Raw genomic sequence first — 24,697 nt, forward strand, 5'->3', positions numbered from 1 at the left:
GGGTTGCAAATTTAGTCATGTATTTGAGGCCACTGTATAATTTCAAACGTGTTTACTCAACTTTCAGCCAGTGGAAGAACCAAAAAAAAAAAAAACAAAAAAAAAAAACCAAATCCACTGCCACTGAGTTGATTCTAACTCACAGTATAAGACAGAGTAGAACTGCCTGACCAAAGCTGTAAATGTTTACGGGTGTAGATTGCCTCATCTTTCTCCTGCCGAGCAGCTGGTGGTTTCAAGTCTCTGACCTTTTGGTTAGCTGTCAAGTGGTTTAACCACTACACCATCAGATCTCCTTAGCCAAATGATGTTGTTGTTGTTGTTAGGTGCTGTGAAGTCAGCTCTGACTCATAGTGATCCTCTTTATAACAGAGAGAAACACTGTCCAGTCCTGCGCCATCCCACAATCCTTGCTGTCAATGCTTGAGCCCCTTGTCACAGGCACTGTTAGTCCATCTCATTGAGGATCTTCCCCTATCTTGCTGTCTCTTCACTTTACCTGGCATGATATCCTTCTCCAAAGTACCTGAGACGAAGTCTAGCCATTCTTGCTTCTATGAAACATTCTGGCTGTACTTCTCCCAAAACAGATTTTTTTCGTTCTGTGGCAGTGCTTAGTATTTTCAGTTTTCTTTGCCAACACGACTATTCAAATGCATCAGTTCTTCGGTCGTCCTTATTCATTGTCCAGCTCTCATGTGCATAGGAAGCTATTGAAAATACCTTGGCTTGGGCCCTGGAGCACCTTAGTCTTCAAAGTAACATACTGGCTCTTTAATACTTTAAAGAAGTCTTTTGCAGCATGTTTGTCCAGTGCAATACATTGTCTGATTTCTTGACTGCTGCTTCTCATAGAAGCAAGCAAACAATAGACAGGCCTATACCTGAACAGTAACACTGCAGAGGTACACATTCATAAGAACAGTCAACCATACAAGATCAAAAGGGCAGCATTTGCCCAGGGATAAAGCTCAAGGCAGGAAGGGATGTCATTTACATTTTGGGGATGTCAGTGTCACAAAACAAAATGTGTATGAATTGCTGAATGGAAAACCAATTTACTCTGTACATTTTCACCCATATCACAATTAAAAAAAAAATTCGAATGAGTTTACTTCAGTACTTTTACTTTCTGTATAGAAGTAGCTTTTATTATATAAATTATTTTAAAATCACATAAGAAATATGCTCTATAAAATGAAAGATCTACCCCTCTTAATTAATGAGCTAATTTCCTTGACACAAGAACATATATAATTCTGTGAGTCTTGGCTTTGCTTTGTGGGGTGTTCTTGGCGTATCTCATGACTGGGACCTGCTAGGGTCCCTGGCATTTTGTTTAGCTATAAATTATAAACAGATGGAACTTTACCACTCCTTGCCATTTTTTTGTTTTTTACTTGGCAAGTGTTTTAAAAAAGGCCTGAAAGGAAAGGGGTGAGTGGTTTTTAAACACTGAAATTAAAAAAATAAAAAGCTTAATAGACCTTGTTTGGCAGTAGTCTTTGACTTTGCCTTTTGGTGATTTCTTATTGTATTGTCTGTAGGCTGAGAGGGAGGAAAAGGATTAAGTATATTCTGTATTCTAAATCTTTACTAGAGGGCTATTTTGATCAATGTACATTTACTGGAAGTAATGTGGATTAGCTTGTTAGAGCATTGCTGTAAGATCTGATCCCATTAGAGAATAAATATTATATTTATTCTCATTAGAAATAAATATCTTCATTAGAAATAAATTCCATTTTGACATTTTTCTTTATGATTACATTCCCCAATTCCCATAGGAATGGTACCTAAGTAAGTGTTAATTGGGATGTCAATAGCAGTCTGTGAGTTGGGAAAGTGACATTCTAGCAATTGTGAATTTTTTAACTCTGATTGAGCAGACTCCCATTTTAAACCTATATTGGTAACCTAGATTTATCATTACTATGCATTTACATTTATTATATTTAGTGAGACTCTGATTTCTCACAATTATTAACCTCTTCCAGTCTTACTGCCTGCCTTTGTTTTTGTTCTAGGTTTGTGTTACTAATAAAGATAGTTTGCACAGTGGTGGCTTCCTTCATTCTCTGCTGGCTGCCGTTCTTTGCAGAAAGAGAACAAATCCTGCAAGTTCTAAGACGACTTTTCCCCGTTGATCGTGGGTTATTTGAGGCATGTTTAAAAACTTTGCTCTTACTCTTTTCTATTGTGGTATCCTCCCTGTGACTTTTGGGGATTTCATATAGAAAACACACAAGGAATAGTTACTTCAGCTGCTCTCCTCTTGCAATCATTCCTTGCCAGTTATTTAATCCATGATATAACCCCTAGCTCAGCTAGCATTTTCTAGTACATAAATAGATAATATTTATACCATCATCAGATTCATAATTCAATTATACATCTTTCTAATGAATAGGGTCCATAATAAAAGACAGCATGAGATGTTGTACATATGAAATTAACAACTCTGTAATGTTTTGGTTTATATTCTCTTCTTAGTCTTAGGAAATTGTTTGTGAAACTAATAACCCTGTTTGCTTCAGAAAGAAATCATAATTCCTAATGAGCTGTAATTCTCACCACGGTAATTTTGAATGAGAATCTTTCATTTTATTTAATTTAATGCTAGTTTAATCACTCTTGTTTAACTTATTACATGAATAATTTGATGATTTAGATTTAGTAATTAAATTAAACATACCATTTTTCTGGGGGAAGAAAAGGTCTATCAGTAAAGTTAGTCAGAGATAGCATATTTATAGATAATTTGCTTTTGAATAAAACTTCATTTAAAAGGAATTAGAAAAACATTTGTTGTTGTTGTTGTTGTTATGTGCCGTTGAGTCGGCCCCGACTCATAGCGACCCCTCCTTGGGTTTCCGAGGCAGTATCACTACAGAAGTAGGATTGCCCAACCTTCCTTCCAAGGAGTGGCTGGTGGGTTTGAACCGCCAGCCTTCTGGTTAGCAGACAAGTGCTTTAGCCACTATGCTACCAGAGCTCCTTAGAAAAACATATATCTCTAAATTTTGAACCAAACTCTTTCTTAGTCTCTTCCAAAATACTGGTTCCATCCTCTTATTGGCCCAATAAAATATATTCTGTAGCAATTTATGAATTCAAACTTTAGAAAAACATATATCTCTAAATTTTGAATTCATAAATTGCTACAGAATATATTTTATTGGGCCAATAAGAGGATGGAACCAGTATTTTGGAAGAGACTAAGAAAGAGTTTGGTGTTAGGAAGAACAGGAATGTGTGGTGTGGGGATGATTGTCAACACTACTTATATACTGGGAGCTCTGGTAGCGTAGTGTCTAAGGCACTTGACTGCTAACCAGAAGGCTGGCGGTTCAAACCCACCAGCCACTCTTCAGAAGGAAGATGGGGCAATCTACTTTCATAGTGATAGTGCCTCGGAAACTCAAGGGAGGGGTCGCTGTGAGTCGGGTCTGACTCAATGGCACATGACAACAAAAACAACAACTTATATACTAGGTAGGTGCCACACAGTTCACATGTAGTCTCACTGGATCCTTCAACAGCTCTTCGAGATCAGTGTTATTATCACCACTTTATGGATAAGAAATCTGAGGTCAGAGATTCACATATGTATGTGAGAGAGCTGTGATTTGAACTTCTCAGCCAGTGTTCCTAGCATCTACTTTATATAACCCTAAAAACCAAACTTACTGCCGTCAAGTTGGTTCCAACTCATAGTGACTCTATAGGACAGTAGAACTGCCCCATAGGATTCCTCTTCCTCCTATGGAGTGGCTTTTGGGTTCAAACTGCCAGCCTGTTTTTAATTAGTTGGCAGCTGAGTACTTAGGTACTGCATTGCCAAGGCTCCATCTCTTTATATAGCATGTAACTTTAATCTCCATTAAAAAAAATAATAATAACTCATGGCCATTGAGTCGGATCTGACTCATAGCGACCCCTCCTTGGGTGTCCGAGACGGTATCACTACGGGAGTAGATTGCTCAACCTTCCTTCCGAGAAGTGGCTGGTGGGTTTGAACCGCTGGCTTTCTGATGAGCAGTCAAATGCCTTAGGCGCTATGCCATCAGAGCTCCTAATCTATGTAAAGAAGAGTTTAATTTTCTACGTAAGCTGCCTTACTTTCTGTTTTGGTTACCTAGTGCTGCTCTGACAAGAATATACCACAAATAGATGGCCTTAACAAACAGGAGTTCATTTTCCAACAGTTTGGAGTCTTTAAGTCCGAGTTTAAAGTGCCAAGCTCTAGGAGCTGTGTGAAGGCCCCTGGACCTTGGGCTTCAGCTCTTTCTCTTGCTCCTGGCCACTGAAGCTAGAGGCATCTCTTCACTTAGGCAGCCACTGGCTGCTGAGGTTAACAAGCCCAAGGTCGACAAATAAAATGGCACAGTCCTGATGTTACCAAACCACATGGCAGGCCGTTAATTCAAGTCCATTCAGAGTCCCAAGGTCAGAGCATGGCAGGCTGTTGAACAACGACATGGTAACATGCATGGTTCAAGTGTGCCATAAGCTAGAGACCGTTCCCCAAGACTTCTCCTTATATACAGGAAACAGACCACATCCCTAAGGCAGCTACACAGCTGCTCACAGTAGATTCCACCATGGAGTTGATTGTCAGTCTCATGGGGAATAACTACCACCGGCTTCCCAGTCACTCATCCAGGCCCAACCAAGTTGACATACAGCTTTAACTACCAAACCTTCCATTTCAGAAATTGGAGTTATCATGGTAATTATAAAAGTGAATTTCATACATAGTTGATGGTGTTGCCAGTCTCTATTCATTTGTTCTCAAAATCTGAAGCCCATTTTCTTTGATACAACATAGGGCAGTAGGATGATAGAGTTGTCAGTGATAGTGCTTTCTTGATGTTATGCCTACACAGCTGTGAATCACACAGCTGTGAATCACACAGCTGTGTAGAGGATGGGTTTCATGAGTGTGAGAACTGTAGTTACAAATTTAATTTTGAAAGTGATCCTAGCACAACTGCTAATGTCTTTAAATTTTTTCATTTCATAGCAATTAGCTCTTGTGATTTCTAGTCACTAGTAGGTTAAATAAATTCAGATGTGTGATAAGATGGATTAAATGTAATACATGTTCTACGAATTATGAAAAAGATTTCTTAGAGAAACATCCAATGGTAAGTAACTGCGGATTTTAGAGATAGTGTGCTGCTCTTTGAAAAATATGAAATTTTTCTTGGGAGTGTCTGGGTTATGATGGGCTGGTGATTTAGATCAATTCCCATTGCAAAAAAGTAAAAAAAAAAAAAAATGCCTGTGGTATGTACGTATATGTTTATTCCTTGGACAGTTTAATCAAGTCAGTTAAAATTAGTGAATAAAAACTTTATATGTCTTAAAAGCCTATTAGAGATTATCAAATATACTTAATGAGATCTAAATTTGCTTTTAATTATACCAGAATGTAAAATTAATCAATCTCTTTTAAGGATAAAGTAGCCAATATTTGGTGTAGCTTCAATGTCTTTCTGAAGATTAAGGATATTTTGCCACGTCACATCCAGGTAATAATGAGGTAAGAGAACAAACTTTGTAAATAGTGTTTTATAATTTACGCTCTAAAACTGTTGTAGTAATACCTCATTTAATCTCGCAACATTAAGTAATGAGGGTTCTTTGTTAGTGAATTCTCTACATAACTTAAACCTATCCCTCTATACAACAGAACTTTATTTGAATTGTTTTATGTGAAAGCCATTCTGAATCATTACTTAATTTTCTTCTCCTTAAACAGGGAGTGTATTAAATATGATTTGACATTATCATCAGAGTGATACTCTCCGGTGATGTATCAGTTAGGCTTCAACCAGAGAATGAGTAGGAGGTGTATGTATATGTGTCTATGTATGTATGTGTAGATTTATTATGAGGAACTGGCTTATGTATTTGTGGTGGCTGGCTAAATAAGCCAGAAGTCCACCAGGCAGGTTTTTGAGAAGGGACATCCAGGGGGAATAGAGAACGGTTTAGACCTAGCTCCTGCTTAGAGAATCTGAGCTTAGGGAAGGCCTAAACCCTCTTAAAAGACTTGCAACTGATTAAGTGAGGCCCACCCAGGCTAATCATCCTTTTCATTAACTTAAAATCAACTGAATAGGGACTTTAATTATGTCTACAAAATTTCTTCACAGTAGCACCTAGATTTGTGTTTGAATAATTGGGATAAGGTGTGTGTATGCTACCAAATGGCTACTGCCTCTTTCTGCCATTCAGTGCTTGTCAGAAAATATCCCTGGTAGCCCACCCTAATGAAAAGCATACTGGAGAGAGTTCTGGGGACTTTAGTTCAGCTTAGCTAAGTTGACATATCACAAAACCAACACAAATGGGAAAATCAGTTACTATATTGGGTTGTAATACTTGTGTTCAAGGGCTGTGTGCCATGATACTTAATGGCTCCAGACTGCTCTGTTTGCTGAGTTGGTCTGCATTCTCTACTTTTTCTTCCCTGTCTGTCCGGAGAAGCTCTAACTGCTTCCCACTCTGTTTTGAACTTGTTTTCTCTGACTTAACAAAGTTCGAAAATTGAATAATCAACTTTTGGGAGTAAAGATTGTGTTACAAATATAGCATTGTTTCTTTATACTTATTTCTTTGTGTTCTCGTATTTTGAGAGTGTTTGAGGATTGAACTTCAGTTATAGCTTTGTACTTTTTCTATAAATGATATAAAATACTACAATAACATAAACAATATATGATTGCATTATGGTATGAGTATATCAGCTAGTCATATATATATTAAAGTATGTACATATTTCAGTGTATGTTGTTGTTGTTATGTGTCGTCAAGTCAACCCAACCCATAGCGACCCCTCCTTGGGTTTCCGAGGCAGTATCACTATGTAAGTAGATTGCCCCATCTTCCTTCCGAGGAGTGGCTGGTGGGTTTGAACCACGAGCCTTCTGGTTAGTAGTCAAGTGCCTTACGCACTATGCTGCAGAGCTCCCATTTCAGTGTATAGACTATTTAAATGTTAACTGGTCTTAAAAAAAACCCTTTAATTTGAAATCAGTTTATGTTTATACTTTTAAAAATATTTCTTTGTTTTAGCTAGATTCGAATTCTCACAATTTTTTTATTAATTTTTTTTAGCTTTTGTTTTACATTTTTGAGTCTGCTTCCTGCATGTATAAAATTAACATTTCAGCCCTCTCCCAAAGCATTCAAATTTACTCTGGTAAGTTTCTCATTATTTTAAATACTTAATTTCTAGCTGATACTGATCTTTTAACATTATAAATTATTATTTTCTTGCCCTGAACATTCTTGACTGAAGTAGGAAATAAGACATTCATTTGTTTGGCAACCATTTATTGTGTCTCTAATATGTAGATGTTGTTTTGGGCACAGGCAGAGCACTCAGAATCTTTCAGTATAATTCACAACTATTTATTTAGTTTTTCCTTTGTATTAATCAATGAGGGAATAGAAAGAAGAAAACTCTAATGTTAGGCATATGCTTAAATAATTATGCTATATGTAAAGCAAATGGTATTAAGTCGTATCAGGTACAAATGAAGTTCTTTGATAATGGGGGAAAGGGATATATTACTTTAGAACATTTCAGAGGGCTTCTTAGACCAAGTGGGATTTGAGCCAAATTTTGAAATTTGGGCCAGGTTTGGAATAGGAGTTTATATAGCAGATGAGTATTCAGGATGGGGAAGAGCTGGAAGGTACAGAGGTGGGAAGGAACAGGGAATGTTCTGGGAATACTATTAGACAACAGAATTTACATTAACCTCTGTGTGTGTTGGCAGTAGGATAGAACATAATGAGAAATAAGTTTGAAATGATGTGGATAGAGACCCCTATTTGCTGATTTGGCATGTCTCAAGATGAAACAGAAACAGCTGCAAACATCCATTAATAATCAGAACATGGAATGTACGAAGGATGACTCTAGGAAAATTAGAAGTTGTCAAAAAAAATGACATGGAACACAGAAAGATCAATATCCTAGCCATTAATGAGCTGAAATGGACTAGTTTTGGCCATTTTGAATCAGACAATCATATGATCTGCGATACTGGGAATGACAAATTGAGGAAGAATGATGTGGCATTCATTATCACAAAAAGTGTGCCAAGACCTATCCTGAAGTACAGTGCTGTCAGTGATAAGATAATATCCATGCATCTAAGAGGAAGACCAGTTAATACTACTATTATTCAAATTTATGCACCAACCACCAATGCCAAAGATAAGGAAAGTGAAAATTTTTACCAACTTTTGCAGTCCGAAATTGACTGAACATGCAATCAAGATGTGTTAATTATCACTGGTGATTGGAATGCAAAAGGTGGAAACAAAGAAGAATCACCAGTAGTTGGAAAATAAGGTCTTGGTGATAGAAATGTTGCTGGAGATCGCATGATAGAATTTTGCGAGACCAACGACTTACTCATTGCAAATACCTTTCTTCAACAACACAAACAGCAGCTATACACGTGGACTTCACCAGACAGAGTGCACAGGAATCAGATTGACTACATCTGTGGCAAGAGGCGATGGAGAAGCTCAATATCTTCAGCCAAAACGAGGCCAGGAGCGGACTGTGGAACAGGCCATCAACTAACTCCTCAGATGCAAGTTCAAGTTGAAGCTGAAGACAATTAAAAAGAATTCCATGAGAGCCAAAATATGACCTTGATTATATCCCTCCTGAATTTAGGAATCATCTAATGAACAGATGTGATGCATTGAACACCAGTGACTGAGAACCAGAGGAATTGTGGGATAACATCAAGAACATGAGTCATGAAGAAAAGCAAAATGTCATGAAAAAGACAGGAAAGGAAGAAAAGACCAAAATGGATGTCAGAAGAGTCTCTGCAGCATGCCCTTGAATGGAGAGTAGCTAAAGCAAAAGGAAGAAATGACGAGATAAAAGAGCTAAACAGAAAATTTCAAAGAGCAGCTCAGGAAGACACAGTCAGTTATTATAAAGAAACGTACAAAGACCTGGAGTTAGAAAGCCAAAAGGGAAGAACATGCTCACATTTCTCAAAGTGAAAGAACTGAGGAAATAATTTAAGCTTCAAATTACAATACTGAAAGATTCCATGGGCAATATGTTGAATGATGCGGAAAACATCAAAAGAAGATGGATGGAATACACAGAGTCAGTATACCAAAAAGAACTGGCAGATGATCATCCATTTCAGGAGGTGGCATATGATCAAGAACCAATGGTACTGAAGGAGGAAGTTGACGCTGCACTGAAGGAATAGGCAATAAAACAAGGCTCCGAGAATTGATGGAATGACCATTAAGATGTTTCAACAAATGGATGCTGTACTGAAGGCACTCACTCAGCTATGCCAAGAAATTTGGAAGACAGCTACCTGGCCAACTGACTAGAAGAGATTCATATTTGTACCCATTCCAAAGGAAGGTGATCCCACAGAATGTGAAAATTATCAAACAATATCATTGATATCATGCATGAGTAAAATCTTACTGAAGATAATTCAAAAACGTTTGCAGCAGTATATTGACAGAGAACTTCCAGAAATGCAAGCTGGATTCAAAAGAGGACGTGGAGTGAAGGGATATCATAGCTGTCAGATGGGTCTTGGCTCAAAGCAAAGAAGAGCAGAAAGATGTGTACTTGTGTTCTATTGACTATGCAAAGGCATTTGATTGTGTGGATCATAACAAATTGTGGGTAACATTGAGAAGAATGGGAATTCCAGAACACTTCATTGTACTCATGAGAAAGCTGTATATAGACCAGAAGGCTGTCGTTGGAACAGAACAAGGGGATACTGCATGGTTTGAAATCAGGAAGGGAGTGTGTCAGGGTTGTATCCTTTCACCATACTTATTCAGTCTGTATGCTGAGCAGATAATCTGAGAAGGTGGAACTATATGAAGAAGAACGTGTCATCAGGTTTGGAGGAAGGCTTATTAACAACCTGAGATACATAGATGACACAGTTTTGCTTGCTGAAAATGAGGATGACTTGGAGCACTTACAGATGAAGATTGAAGACTACAGAGTGTAGTATTGATCAAAGAAAACCAAAATCAAACTCACTGCCGTCCAGTTGTATCTGACTCATAGCAACCCCTCCTTGGGTTTCCAAGGCAGTATCTCTATGGAAGTAGATTGCCCAGTCTTCCTTCCAAGAAGTGGCTGGTGGGTTTGAACCACCATCCTCCTGGTTAGCACTCAAACTGGACCAATAAGCAGCATTGCAATAGATGGAGAAAAGATTGAAGTTGTCAAAGACTTCATATTACTGGGTTCTACAATCAATGCCAATGGAAGCAGCAGTCAAGACATCAAAAGATGCATTGCATTGGGCAAATCTGTTGCAAAGGACCTCTTTCAAGTGCTGAAGAGCAAAGATATCTCCTTGAAGACTAAGGTGTGCCTGACCCAAGCCATGGTGTTTTCAATCATTTCATATGCATGTTAGAGCTGGACAATGAATAAGGAAGACCAAAGAAGAGTCGATGCTTTTGAGTTGTGGTGTTAGCAAAGAATGCTGAAAATACTGTGGACTGCTAAAAGAACTAACAAATCTGTCTTGGAAGAAGTGTAGCTGGAATGCTTCTTGGAAGTGGGAATGGCCAGACTTTGTCTCACCTACTTTGGTCATGTTGTGAGAAGGATGTCATGCTTGGTAGGGTGGAGGGTCAACGAAAGAGGGGGAGGCCTTCAACGAGATGGATTGACACGGTGGCTGCAGCAATGGGCTCAGGTAGAGTAGGGATCGTGAGGATGGCACAGGACCGGGCATTGTTTCGTTCTGTTGCACATAAGGTCGTTATGAGTTAGAGACAACTCGACAGCACGTAACAACAAGTTTTGAAAAGGACCAAATTTATTGGGTTGATAATTTGGAGCTTAATTTGTGTGTAAGAGGAGTCAAAAAACGTATTTGATAAAGGGGATAAGGTAGATCTGTTTAGGGGGATAACGTGTCAGTTTGAAAGTAGATTGGGTTTATTTCCTACAGCTTAGGGTATCACTGAGTGAGTTTACAAACTCTTCCTGGTTGTATTTCTGTGGTACTTTAAAATTTTGCTCTTGTGTGTCTTGGTCCATAATATGAAATTTAACAAGAATCTTTTAAAAGCTGAAGAAAATTTCATTTATGTAAACAGTAAGTACTAGAGACAGCACTTTAGAAACTTGGGTTCCAGTTCTGGGGCTGCCACTTACTAACATTGTGGTCCAAAAATGAGCCAGAACAGAACATAATAGTGAAACATTTAAAGGTGCATTTCAGTTCTACAAGGTAAAAAAGATCGATAATTTCTGTTCCTTTTCCGTTATCTTTATGTACTTTTTCTTTATTACCTTTTTGCTGGTAACTTCTGTTGTTTCATTCTGTGAATGAATCCTGAGTATGCTAAGTCATCTACTATTAGTATTCTATAGGATGTTCAGTATAAGATGGATGTGGTTGGTTACTAATGCTCTCATGTCTTTTATTGGCCTAACTAGTAAAAATTTTAAAATATGTATGATTGTTATTTTTCTAGGAAACAACATGCACAATAAAGGTCTATCTCAAAGACAATGGAATAGAAGAATTTCAGAATTTGAGTAACTGTAGTAGTGTTAGAAATGGCTACTTTTAGGTTCTAAGCTGGAAAAAATGTTTTCTTTTATTAGTGCCCTAATTTTATTTTGATTACTGTGTTTTGATACAAACCACTGTGTTTAAAACAAGATAAATTAATTTTGTTGATGTTTTGAATTCATATTGTATACTTATGAGAGCTTTAAAACCATTTCACATTATACTTTGAGAAGTATTTTCCTTTAAATCAAGTTTGGTTGAATTGTTTCTCAGTATAAATCTATAATTGAGGTAATTGAAAATGCTAATGTATCCACTGCAGCAAAATGATTTATTTTTAATTTATTGAAGTAGTTTATATTGAGTATCCTGTCTTGTGCCAAGTACTCTTCCAGGTACTGGGCATATAAGTGAATGACAGATAATGACCCTGCTCTCTTAATTAGTGCCTTTCACTGTTAGTGGCAGGAGAGGGATAATAAACAAATTAGTTATGAAAATATCTGGGAATAGTGAATGCTATGAAGAAAATAGGGTGATGTGAAAAGAGAGCTGATGGGATGGGGTTGGAAGGCACTACTTTTGTTTGAGTAAAAGAAGGCCCTTCTAGGGAAGTGACATTGGAACTGAGAACTGAATGACCAACCAAAGGAGCCAACCACAAGATTTGGGTTCTGACTTTATAAAAGCAAGTACAAAAGCCTTAAGACAGGAACACATTTGATATGTTTGAGGCATAAAAGAATAGGTATGAAGTGTCTGGCATGAAGAGAGTGAGGGAGAGTAAGAGATGAAGTGAAGAGGAAGATGGGAGCCAGATCATATAGCTGTGTGCAGGAGTTTAGATTTTATTCTCAGGGTGATAGGAAGCTATTGGAGGATTTTAAACAGGGAAATGACATGATATGACACGGTGTCTGTGGAGAATGGACTGTAAGGGGGCAAGAGTGTTACCAGTTAGAAGGTTATTATAGTAGTCCAGGAGGAAGATGAAGGTGGTTGAGACTATTCCTTTATTCCACCATCAGCAGAGGGGTGGAGAGAAGTGGATTGCCCCATCTTCCTTCTGAGGAGTGGCTTGTGGGTTTGAACCACCAGCCTTCTGGTTAGCAGTCAAGTGCCTTAGGCACTATGCTACCAGAGCTCCTGCATGGATATTTAAGAGGTAGATAAAGAACTCTGATGGCGCTGTGGTTAAGCACTTGGCTGCTAACCAAAATGTTGGCAGTTTGAACCCACCAGCTGCTCCATGGGAGAAAGATGAAGGTGGTCTGTGTCTGTAAAGATTACAGCCTTGGAAACTCTGTAGGGCAGTTCTGTTCTGTTCAATAGGGTCATTATGAGTTGGAATCAACTTGATGGCAATGATTTTAGTTTTTTTGGTTACAGACATTGTTTGCTGAAGGATTGGATGTGTATGTAGCACTGTACAAGATGATAATCCAGGTTTTTGGCTTGAGCAACTAGATGGATGTATATAGGCATATGTCTAATATGCAGAAAATAAACTTCTGAAAATCTAAATAATTTTTCTTTAAAACATCCATTTGAAATGATAAATTTTTGAACATTTAATATATTTTATGGAAGTATACATTTTAAGAAAATGAAAGTAGATTTTTTCAAGAAGTTTTAGATTGTGACCACCTTGGTCTTCATACTTTTTAATTTAAAGTGTCAGGGATCTCAAGGGAGTATGAAGGTATGATTATTGTGTCTTAGTAGTTTTGCTTATTAATAACCGAGTCTTAACCTGTTTTAGGTAGTTACATAGCTATATATAGTTATATAGGTAGATGTATATATATATATAGGTATATATATGTGTGTGTGTGTAGGTATATATAATTGTATATAGTTATATAGATAGCTTTATAATCATTGTTTTTAAAACAATATTTTGGTTATTAAATCTGATTTAAATATTATACATGCTAGTGTTATGTTTATATTTTACTTCTAGATAGAAGCCACATTAAACTTTTACATTTCACTTGAAATAATTTTTAGATTCATAATTAAATGGCTATTCTATTTTATAAGTTATTATATCACATTTTTCCTTTTGTCCTTCAAGGTTAGCTGTGCTCTATCATTCTTTTTATTTTCTTTCCAAGTACATGAAAAGTCCATTCTCTTGGTATCATTGTAAGTAAAAATGTTTGATGTATTTATTATTATAAGTATATAATACATAAATGAATTTATAATTTAATATATTCATGTAAATGTAAAACAACACTAAACAAATATTACATATTTGCATATAATTATTTCACAAAGTCTTATTTTTCCAGGATTTCCTTATGATTTTACTTCTTTATTATAGTATTTTATATTTATTTATAGGGATTGACATACTTTTTATTTCTTCCCGTTTCTTTATATATACATATCCATATGCTATTATAAAATGTGCTTCCAAAGAGGCTTTTCTCAGACTGGAACTTGTTTGTTGTCTTTAGCTTTTTCATCTCATTCAGTTCCATATCTATTCAGTAGCCTTGTTTTCTCTATTAACCCCCACTGAGTCTTTCACTTACTGCTGCTTTTCTATTTCTTTTGCTGTAACCTTTGATTAGACTCCATTGGAAATCTCTAACCAAACTACTCTGTTTTAGGACCCTTAAGATTTTTTTTTTTTTTTTTAAATTTCCAGTTATATGTTCGTCACAGAAATTTGGTGACACTTGAGGATATATTATCCTGATACTAAAATATTTTCCCAGAAAACCTTGGAATATTTGAGTCTTGACCTAAATCAATCCCAAACTACACTCCATCTTTCCCATCCTTCATCCTTTTTACTAGGTTCTTGCATAAGATACATGTGCAGAATGATCAATGACAAATTGAAGCAATATCACTTTTATTAAATGAAATTTTAGATTAAAACCTTAGTGCAAAGCTTACAGTAAGCTGAGATGGTGTATGTGGAAGATTTCTTTGCTGTATGCAAAATAGTCTCCTACCTTTGCATGATGAGAGGACTTTTTTTTTTCACCTTAGAAAATATTTTTATTTATACATTTATATATATATAAAGCCTTGGGAAATTCCATTTTCAGGTTTTTTTTTATAAATTTGATTGTGAAAGTTTGCAGAGCAAATTCATCTTCCATACAGCAGTTCCCATACACTTTGTCTCATGACAGCAACTGCAATTTCCCACAGTGCAACAGTTCTCCTCCCACTTATCCCATAGCCACCTCTTCCCTGTGTCCTTCCCTCCCATGCACTCCTGCCCCCAAATTGTCTCCTTATGCGTACAGAGCCCTTCTATTCTCCCATGATCTCTTGATGGAGTATATATGCCTAATGTAAATGTTCAGCTCACATGCCTGTCTTTTGTTTGGCTGGAAGCCATAGGAGTGGGTTCAGTTCCAGACCTGAAGGGCAGTGAGGGGCCATAGTCTCAGGAGTTCCACCAGGATTCATCAGACCAGCAAACCTGGTCCTTTTTTTTTTACAATTTTAGTTTTGTTCTGCGTTGTTCTCCCACTCTATCCAAGATCTCCTACATAGATCCCCTTCTGAGTGGTTGACAGTGGTAGCCAGGCACCATCTAGTTCTTCTGGTCTCATAGTAAGTATAGGCTGAGGATTGCATGGTGTATCAGTCGCTAGGACTAATTGTTTCCATGTGTCTTTGGTTTTCTTCATTCTTCTTTGCTCTGGATGAGGAGAGACTGATCATTGCATCTAGTTGGCTGCTTGCAAGCTTTTAAGATCCCAGTCACTACTTGCCAGAGTAGATGTGGAACAATCTTTTTGTGTAGTGTGTTATGCCAATTAAGCTTGATGTCCCCTGCGACCATGGTCCTGACCCCACAGGTCCAGCTACTCACTCCCTTGGGTAGCTGGCTGTGGCCAAGAAGGACTACAACCTTGTCCCCTGTCAGCTCTACTATATACTTGCTAATTCTTACAGAACATACAAATACACTTGTAGAAACATTGTCTGCCGACCCTGTACGTAGTCATGGGCACAATCCTGATGGGAGGACTTTTAAATTTCATCCCCTAAAGCCAATGCATGTGTTGAATCTTAACTTAAAAGAGACTAGACTTTCCCTACATAAATCCCTAGTACTAGAAGGAATGGAACTTATAGAGGGGTTTTTCTTCCAAATGTGTATTTCCCATGGCATTTCTACCCCAAAGAAATGTAGCCCATTTAATGACTTGTATAGTGACCGTTCAAATTACTTCTTTACCCAGGGGTTCATACTCTACAATGGCACCTACATGCTTGGCTTTAATATAATTTTAATTTAAAAAAAATCTTAAGTTAGGATTAAAATTCCTCTTCATCTGTTCCCAGCTAATCTATCATTAAACAAATAATTCAATAAATATGATCATGAAAATGGCTCAGGACTGAGCAACATTTCATTCTGTTATACATAAGGTCAGGAGCTCTGGTAGCATAGTGCCTATGGCACTTGACTGCTAACCAGAAGGCTGGCGGTTCAAACCCACCAGCCACTCCTCGGAAGGAAGATGGGACAATCTACTTCCGTAATGATACTGCCTCGGAAACCCAAGGAGGGGTCGCTATGAGTCGGGTCCGACTCGATGGCACATAACAACGACAACATACATAAGGTCACTATGAGTGAGAGCTGACTTGCTGACAGCTCACAATTGCTACCTACTAGACTGTTCTGGGCACTGGGGATATATCTGTGAACAAAACAGCAAAAATTTTTGCCGCCTTAGTTTCATTATCAAGAGCAGACAATAAATAATAATGAAGTAAAAACAAGAAATTAAATAACATGTTAGAAGGTAATAAATGCCACAAGGGAAAAAGAAAACAAGGTAAGAGGAATTGGTAGTAGTAGAGATGGGGGTTGCAGGTGCAGGTTGCAGTTGTAAAGATGTAAACGTAGGCTTAATTGAGATACTCCAGTGGATTAGAAGAAGTGATGAAGTTAGCTATGTTGATATTTGGGAGAATAATATGCTAGGTAGAGGAAACAGCCAGTGGCAAGGCTCTAAAGTAGAAGTATGCCTGGTATGTTCAGCAAACAGGAACAAGGCCATTGTGGCCAGAGTGCTGTGATGAAAATGGAGGGTGGTGAAAATAAGAGAGGGTTACAAATCTTTAAGGGCCTTGTAGCCATGAGACTTAGGGTACATAATTCAAAGCTGGGGATGTTAGGGCGGAAAGAGGGAGAACCAGAGTGGAAGTGGCAATGAAGAGCAATGAGGTGATCTCTCACTTCTAGATCAAGTGGTTGGAAGTCTGTGTGTGTGGGGGGGGGGTGCAAAAAGATGGGCAGCACTTAAGAGCTCAGATGGGCATCATTGGAGAAAGAGAGAGAGACAGAGAGAGAGAAAGAGAGGGAGACAAAGACATCATTTAAAAGAAGGAAGTGAAGAGGTGTTCAGAAAAGAAGTTAAGAATGTAGGGGATTTTACTACCTGGTTATAAATTTTAAGCACCTTGTGGTTAGGGGCTGAGTTACATTCATTTTTATATTCCTTTCAGAGCAATGGTTGTACATAATAAGTTTTTGATAAATGCTTATGCTCAGTAAAATTAATATTGAAATGAATAAATGGAAAATAATTAAGACCCTGGAAAAGAAAGTAATACTTATTGGGCATCTAGTAAGTAGTTAGGAGCCCTTGTGGTGTAGTAGATAAAGCATTTGGCTGTTAAACAAAAGGTCCATGGTTCAAACCATGGGAGAAAGATGAGGCAGTCTGAGAGATTTACAGCCTTGGAAATGTATGGGGTATTTCTGCCCTATCCTGTAGAATTGCTACGAGTCAGAATCAACTCGATGGCAGTGGGTTTGGTGTTTTGGGTTAGTAAATACTTGACATGAATTCATCTAGATTTTAAAATGAAATTGAAAGTCCTCTAGTATTTTCTTTTAATATGTTGTTGTTAGCTGCTGCTGAGTCAACTGTGACTCAGGTGAGCCCATGTATAACAGAAGGAAATGCTGCCTGGGCCATCTTCATGGTGATTGGTATGAGTCCATTGTTGTGGCTTTTCCATCGGTCTACCTCAAGTTTTCCTCACCTTCACTGGCCCTCCACTTTACCAAACAGGATGTCCTTCTCTAGCTCTTGGTTCCTCCTGATCATGCTCCCAAAGTAAGCAAGTCGCAGCTCCGACAACACTCTTTGATCCGTAGGGTTTTCATTGGCTGATTTTTGGAAGTAGATCATCAGACATTTTTCATTTTGTCTTAGTCTTGAAGCTCTGCTGAAATCTGTTCACCATGGGTGACCCTGCTGGTATTTGAATACCAGTGCCAAAGCTTCCAGTATCCTAGTGAGGGGTAAGCTCCCACAGTACAACAAACTGACAGATGAGTGGTAGCCTTTTAATATAGTAGTGTACAATTGGTTTGTAATCCCAGGCCTTAGATCTCAGTTGCTAGTTGACATGGGTGAACGTTATCCTTTTAAGAAAGGGGGAGAATGCTCAAACCTTTTTAAGAGCATTTTTAAAAATAAGGAGATAAAAAAATAGTAATTCAATAACCATCACCATTAGAAAAAAAGCTTTTATTGCCCATTTGTATGAGGCACCATGGCTAGGCAGTCCAGTATCTATCACTGCAGTTTTGTGGTCTTTATGTTTCACACGTAAATTGTTTTTACTAGACTGTGAGGGCAGAGGCATTGTTCTTATGCACATTTGTATCCCCAGCACTTGACAGTATCTGAATCATTGGAGGTGCTCAGCAGATTTAATAAATGAATTAGAAAATGAAGTGAATGAGTATAATAAGTGAGTGAAGGAGCCCTGGTTGGTTCGCCAATTAAGTGCTAATCTATAAACTGAAAGGATGGTGTTTGAACCTGCCCAGTGGCTCAGCAGGGGAAACACCTGGCAATCTGCTTTATCAAAGATTATATATAGCCTAGAAAACCCTATGGGGCAGTTCTGCTGTGTCACTGGGGTCTGTGGGTTGGAATAACGTCAGCAGCACCTAACAACAACAACGTAAGTGAGTGACTGAAGATTTCTAACTCTGAAGAAGGAAAGACAGGCTTTTAACAAGTAAATACCGGATGATACTTGTAAAAGAGTTTGTTCAACCACTTAGCATTACAAGATAATCTTTTTATACATTAGAAAACAAGTTATTCATTCATTCAAGATCACACAGTGAGTGACGGAGCTGGGACTAGGACCCAGATCTCCTGACTGCCCCCCATCCTTCCCCTTTAGCATTGCCACAGTTGAGTCCAGAAGGTCATGGACCAGGAGAGGTGGTAAGGGGCTCACTGAATTTAGAGCCCTGACACAAAACAGCTCCTTGATAGAGGCAGTGGCCCTCTCTGTTGCTCTACTATTGCCCTTTCATGTAGTCTCTTCCTACTCATTTTTTCCCCTTTTCCTTTATTCTACCATCTTAACTTGTTTTCCTTTAAAACTCTCCTTTGCCCCTGTTTTGCTCTCCAGTGGCATGATAATCCTTCCTGTCATAACTTCAGTTTTTAATTTAGATGAGTAATATATAACCTAGAGGATAATAAAAAAGTTTGAAAACACCCATCTCTGAAATTCATTTCATATTCATGTCAAGCAGGAAAAAAATAAATGAAAAAGCTTTCTTTTTTAATGTTGAGATCTGTTTATCAGATCTTTTCTTTAAGTTACTGTTTGCACGATAGCAAAATGTTCCATTAATGGCATATTGGAAGCAATTTTCCGGTTCTTATGAGGAGTTTCCACCTTCTTTGTATTTAGACTCATTTAGTTTGGACTCATATTTATTAAAAAAATGAATCAGCACTCCATATGGAGACTTTGCTGGCCTTTTTTTTTTTTTTAGCTAAAACTGAAAATCAGATAAATAAAATATGTTCATATATTTTTTTAAGGAGTTTGAATTATAGTTAATACTAAAATATTTTTCTTTACTATTTTAGACCAATCTGTTTAATTTTAAATGAAATTCCTTTTATATCAACATGGTTTCTACTTGTGTCAACATTTAGGTGAGTCAAACCAATTTCCATTATATTTTTAGTATAGTTTTTATACACAAACTTAAAAATTTTAAACAAGTGATTGTTTTGAATTGACAATTTTCTTTTGCTGTATTGTCTGCTTTCCTTTGTAGTATGCTACCTCTTTTATTGAAGGATGGACTCCTGTTGCCCTCAGTTGTGACAATGATGGCATTCTCTATAGCTTGTGCTACCTCCTTTTCAATATTTGAAAAGATTTCTGAAGAAGAACTGCAGTTGAAATGCTTCTCCACTTCTGTAAGGAAGTATCTTCCACATGTCACATTTCTTCCCAGAATTATACAACATTTGGTAAGTTGTTCAATTTTTAAGGAATGGTATATTTAAATTATGGTGTTGGGGAAGAACACTGAATATACAGTGGACTGCCAGAAGAACAAATAAATCCATCTTGGAAGATGGACATCCAGAATGCTCTTTAGAGACGAGGATGGTGAGACTTTGTCTCTCATACATTGGTCATGTTATCATGACCCTGGAGAAAGGCATCACTCTTGGTAAAGTTGACCCTTCGTACAAAATAAGACAACCCTCAACTATGTGGATTGCATTGACACAGTGGCTGCAACAATGGGCTAAAATATAGCAAACATAGCAACAATTGTGAGGATGATGCAATATTGGGCAGTGTTTCACTCTGTTGTGTATAGGGTTGCTATGAGTCGGAGCCAACTTGACTGCATCTAACATTTTTTCAAATTAAGTTTTTAAATTATTGAAACATCTTTTTTACACATTTTATTTTAGGTATAATTGACATAAATTCACCCATAAAATTCACTCACTTAATGTTTACATTGCAGTGGTTTATAGTATTCTGTAGAGTTTGCAACCATTATCAGAATCTGATTTTTAGAATATTTTCATTACTTTACAAGGAAACACTGTACTCATTAGCAGTCACTCCAGATTTCTACCCTCACACCTAACTTCCAGCCTGGATAGCCACTAATCTACTTTTTGTCTCTGTAGGTTTGCTTATTCTTGACATTTCACAGAAATGGAATCATGTAATTTGTGGTTTTTCATAACTATTGTCTTAGGATGTTTCCAAGGCTTATCTGTGTTGCAGCCATGTATCAGTACTTCATTCCTTTTTATTGCTGAATACTTTGTCAGATGGACAGACCACATTTTGTTTATCCCATCTTCAGTTGACAGACATTTGGCTTATTTCCCCTTGTTAGTTATTATACATAATGCTGCTGTGGAGATCTGTGTACAAGTTTTTAAGTGCTCATAGTTTTCATTTCTCTTGAGTATGTATCTATGAGTGGAATTGCTGGGTCCACTGGAATTGGTAACTCTGTGCTTAACCTTTTCAGGAACTGCTAACTTTTCCAAAGTGGTTGCAACATTTTACATTCTTGTTAGCAGTGTATGTGGTTTCCATTTTCTCCACATTGTCACAAGCACTTTTCATTCTCTTTTTGATAATAGCCATCCTTGTCAGTGGTTCAAACCCAACAGCAGGTCAATAGAAGAAAGATGAGGCAGTCTGCTTCTGTAAAGATTTACTGTCTTGGAAACCCAATGGGGGGTTGCTGTGAGTTGGAATTGACTCATTGGCAGTGAGTTTGGTTTAGTGGGTATGAAGGAGTCCCTAGGTAGTGCAAACAGTTAGTGTGCTTGGCTGTTAACCAGAAGCCTCAGAAGGCCTGGTGACCTACTTCTGAAAAATCAGCCACTGGAAACCCTATGGAGCACAGTTTTGCTTTTTTGAGTATTCATTGGCCAGTTATAGATCTTTTTTGAAGAAATGCTTATTCAAATCCTTTGCCTATTTGTCTTTTTGTTGTTAAGCTGTAAGAGTTCTTTTTATATTCTGGACACAAGTTCCTTATCAGCTATGTGACTTACAGATATTTTCTCCCATTCTTTGGGTTGCCTTTTTAATTTCTTGATGGTATTTTTTGCAGCACAAACTTTTGTTTTGATTAAGTCCAGTTTATCTATTTTCTCTGTTGTTGCTTGTGCTTTTGGTGTGTATCTAAGATGGTAATTAAAGTCAAGACACAGGATGAACTCACTAAAGGCATGAATATAGATTGATAAGAGGAAGTACCCAGCCTTGGCACACAATGATGCACAAAGGTAAGGGACATGGGGAGCAGCTAGGGACATGGGAGGACATCAGAAGAGTATGGGATCATGGAAACCAAGTGAAGGAAGTGTTTTCAAGGAGATGGGGCAGATGTGCTGTTTCAAGTGCCACTGAGAGATAGGTAAGACCAGAATTGACTGTTTGATTCAGTACAGTGAAGAGATCATTACAGATTTTTGACCTGAGCAGTTTTATAGGGGGGTTGGGGGAAAAGCCGGATTGGTGCTGGAATTAGTGAATGGGAGAAACGGACACAAAGTTATAGGTCACTCTTTTGGAAACTGATGTAAATAGGAGCAGACAAATGAAGTGATAGAGGAAGAGAGGTTTTTGTTTAAAATGGGAGAAATTTCTACCTGTCTATTAACAGCAATTCTGGATCATGGTATCATCACATTTCAACCAACCACATATTTCTTGTTTGAAACTTTCTTATGATTTCATTTAAGAAATTTTCACTCCCCATTGAGGTTACCTCAGGGATTTTCCCACTGCATGATTCAAGCAGTCTTTGTCTGTTTGTAAACCATTCTGGCTTCCATCCTTTTAATTCTTACATCTGAATACTCTCTAGTCAGGTCTTACTAATCCTTTCATAATATGGCCATGAAAGTATCCTTTCATTGCTGTTTAGTTGCCACTGAGTTGGTTCTAACTCATGGTGACCGCATGTAGAAGAGAATGAAATGTTGCCTGGTTCTGCTCCATATTCATTCTTTATGTATTTGAATTCATTGTTGTGGGCTATTTTGTCAGTCCATCTCATTGAGGGTTTCTCTTATTTTTGTTGGCCCTCTACTTTACCAAACATGATGTTGTTTTCTAGTGATTAGTCTTCCCTGATGAAGTGTACCACGTTAGCGAGTCCATGTTTCACCATCCTTGCTTTGTAGCAACATTCAGGTTGTGTTCTTCTATGACTAACTTGTTTGTTTTGGCAGGCCATGGTACATTCAGTATTCTTCAACACCACAGCATCAATTCTTCTTTCTATACTATCCGACTTTCACATGCATATGAAATTGAGAAGATCATGGTTTATATAAGATGTACCTTGTTATCAAAGTGACACCTTTGCTTTTTAAAACTTCATAGAGGTCTTTTGCAGCAGATTTGAATGTTCCATTTATGTCCTGTATCCTTCATGAAAGCCACTGACTACTGTTTCTGCTTGATTTCTATATTTGCTTGAGCAGTTTCTATATATGTACCATTCTAGAATAGTAAAAATGAGTAAGATCTGGCTGGGCCTAAGGGAGCTTATAATCTAGAGCTAAACTGTCCAATATGGTGGCCATTCGACATGTGCAAAAACTTACATTTAAACTTATTAAAATAATAAATTCAGGTCCTTAGTTGCAGTAAGCACATTTCAAATACTCAGTAGCCACATAGGGCTAATGGTATTGGAGTAAAATAGAGAACATTTCTTTTATTGCAGAAAGTTCTATTGGACAGCATACTGGTTAGGAGAAAACTGACTACTACACAATTATGATAAATGTGATGTTTATTATTCATTTTGGCATTTAATCAAATGTGACCTTGTGATTTTATTTAATTTGTACATAACCCTAATTATCAAAAAATTTCTTGAGACCAGAGAACGTGTGTTCTGTAATATGCCCTGTCATGCTTTACTCTACAGCATTAGGTCATCAAATGCATCCAATGAGTGTATATGAAATTTAATTTTCCACTTGCCATGGAAAAAACTTTCATAGGTTCTCCGGATTAGCTCAGAATTTTATATCCTGTAGGGACTGGGGCTCTACGGAATGTCATGAATTTAGACCTATCAGTAACATCTGTTTCAGGTACTTTCTTTCAGTGCCTGGGTGGTATGAAGAAGAGATTCACAGGCTTTAGCTGCACATGGGAATCACTTGGAGAAGTTTTAAAAACATTGCCTACTCCCAGAAGTTCTAATTGGAGTGTGGCCTGGGCACTGAGATTTTAGAAACTCCCCAGGTGATTCTAATGTGCAGCCAAAGTTCAGATCCACTGGTGGAAGAGACTGGACACCCCCAACTTCACCTTCAGTTCTGTTCATTTACCCTCCAAAAATACAGGGTTACTTATGTTACCTACACATTTAAACTTTATACTACTTAACAGTATTTTCCCCTCTTCTTACAGTTTCTTTTTTCAGTAATTGTTATGGTCCTTCTGACGCTGATCACTGTCACACTGGATCCTCCTCAGAAATTACCAGACTTATTTTCTGTATTGATATGTTTTATATCCTGCTTGCACTTCCTGTTCTTCTTAGTATACTTTAACATTATAATCATGTGGGATTTGAGAAATGGAAGAAATCAGAAGAAAATCAACTAGCTGTATTCTCAACTAATGTGAAAATGTGAACAATGCGCTAAGAGGTTTTGTGAACTTTTTGTTATGTATACATAGAATTATCATTTGGAGAATCATGGAATTATAATCATGGAATGGTGAAAAGTCATTGTTGTCTACACAAAATAAATGTATATGAAGACCAAAGCCCAGTGGGACCTTTTGTATTGGATGCTTGTCCAATAATACTCAGTTATTCAAGTGGCTGAATGAGAGTCCTTAATCCCGGTGTTTACTTAAGAAGTGTGCTCTGTGAATTGTCATGTCTTGAAAAATATGCAGATTCAATGAGCTTCATAAAATAATTTAGCCTGTTATTTTAAAAATAAATCATTAATTAGAACCCACATTTAGTTTTTATTTTAGAATGCAAGTAGTGTGTACTTTATGACATGTTTAATTCATTTTATTGTTTAAGTTCTCAGGGAATAGAATTTGGAATAATCTTTTAAATTACTGTGAAAAGGCAACTTAAACTGCATGAAGTTTGACCATGCCTTATTACATGCACAAATTTGATTTTTTTTAAAAGGCAGATAGATTAAATCTACATTCTTCTTTATACCTAAGGATGCTGCTGATATGCTTGAATGCAATTGAAAAATGAACTTCCCTGAATTTAAATCTGAGTTTTAATTTAAATCTAAATACAAGTG

The 24,697-nt window shown here is 37.3% G+C and overlaps 1 protein-coding gene across 1 annotated transcript in view; it reads left to right on the top strand.

The window, feature by feature from the left end:
• Window positions 1–24,023, top strand: part of ALG6 (ALG6 alpha-1,3-glucosyltransferase) — a 100,288-nt gene extending 76,265 nt beyond the window's left edge. The window contains exons 7-14 of the mRNA XM_007959133.1: window positions 1,252–1,437; window positions 2,028–2,163; window positions 5,463–5,548; window positions 7,129–7,213; window positions 13,654–13,724; window positions 19,481–19,549; window positions 19,675–19,873; window positions 23,826–24,023. Of these exons, the coding sequence (XP_007957324.1) occupies window positions 1,252–1,437; window positions 2,028–2,163; window positions 5,463–5,548; window positions 7,129–7,213; window positions 13,654–13,724; window positions 19,481–19,549; window positions 19,675–19,873; window positions 23,826–24,023 (1,030 nt within the window). The remainder of the gene's footprint in view (window positions 1–1,251; window positions 1,438–2,027; window positions 2,164–5,462; window positions 5,549–7,128; window positions 7,214–13,653; window positions 13,725–19,480; window positions 19,550–19,674; window positions 19,874–23,825) is intronic.
• Window positions 24,024–24,697: the final 674 nt, after the last annotated feature.

Source organism: Orycteropus afer, unplaced genomic scaffold (genome assembly GCF_000298275.1).
Source record: "Orycteropus afer afer isolate SDZICR_OR568_19922 unplaced genomic scaffold, OryAfe1.0 scaffold00016, whole genome shotgun sequence".
Lineage (NCBI taxonomy): Eukaryota > Metazoa > Chordata > Mammalia > Tubulidentata > Orycteropodidae > Orycteropus > Orycteropus afer.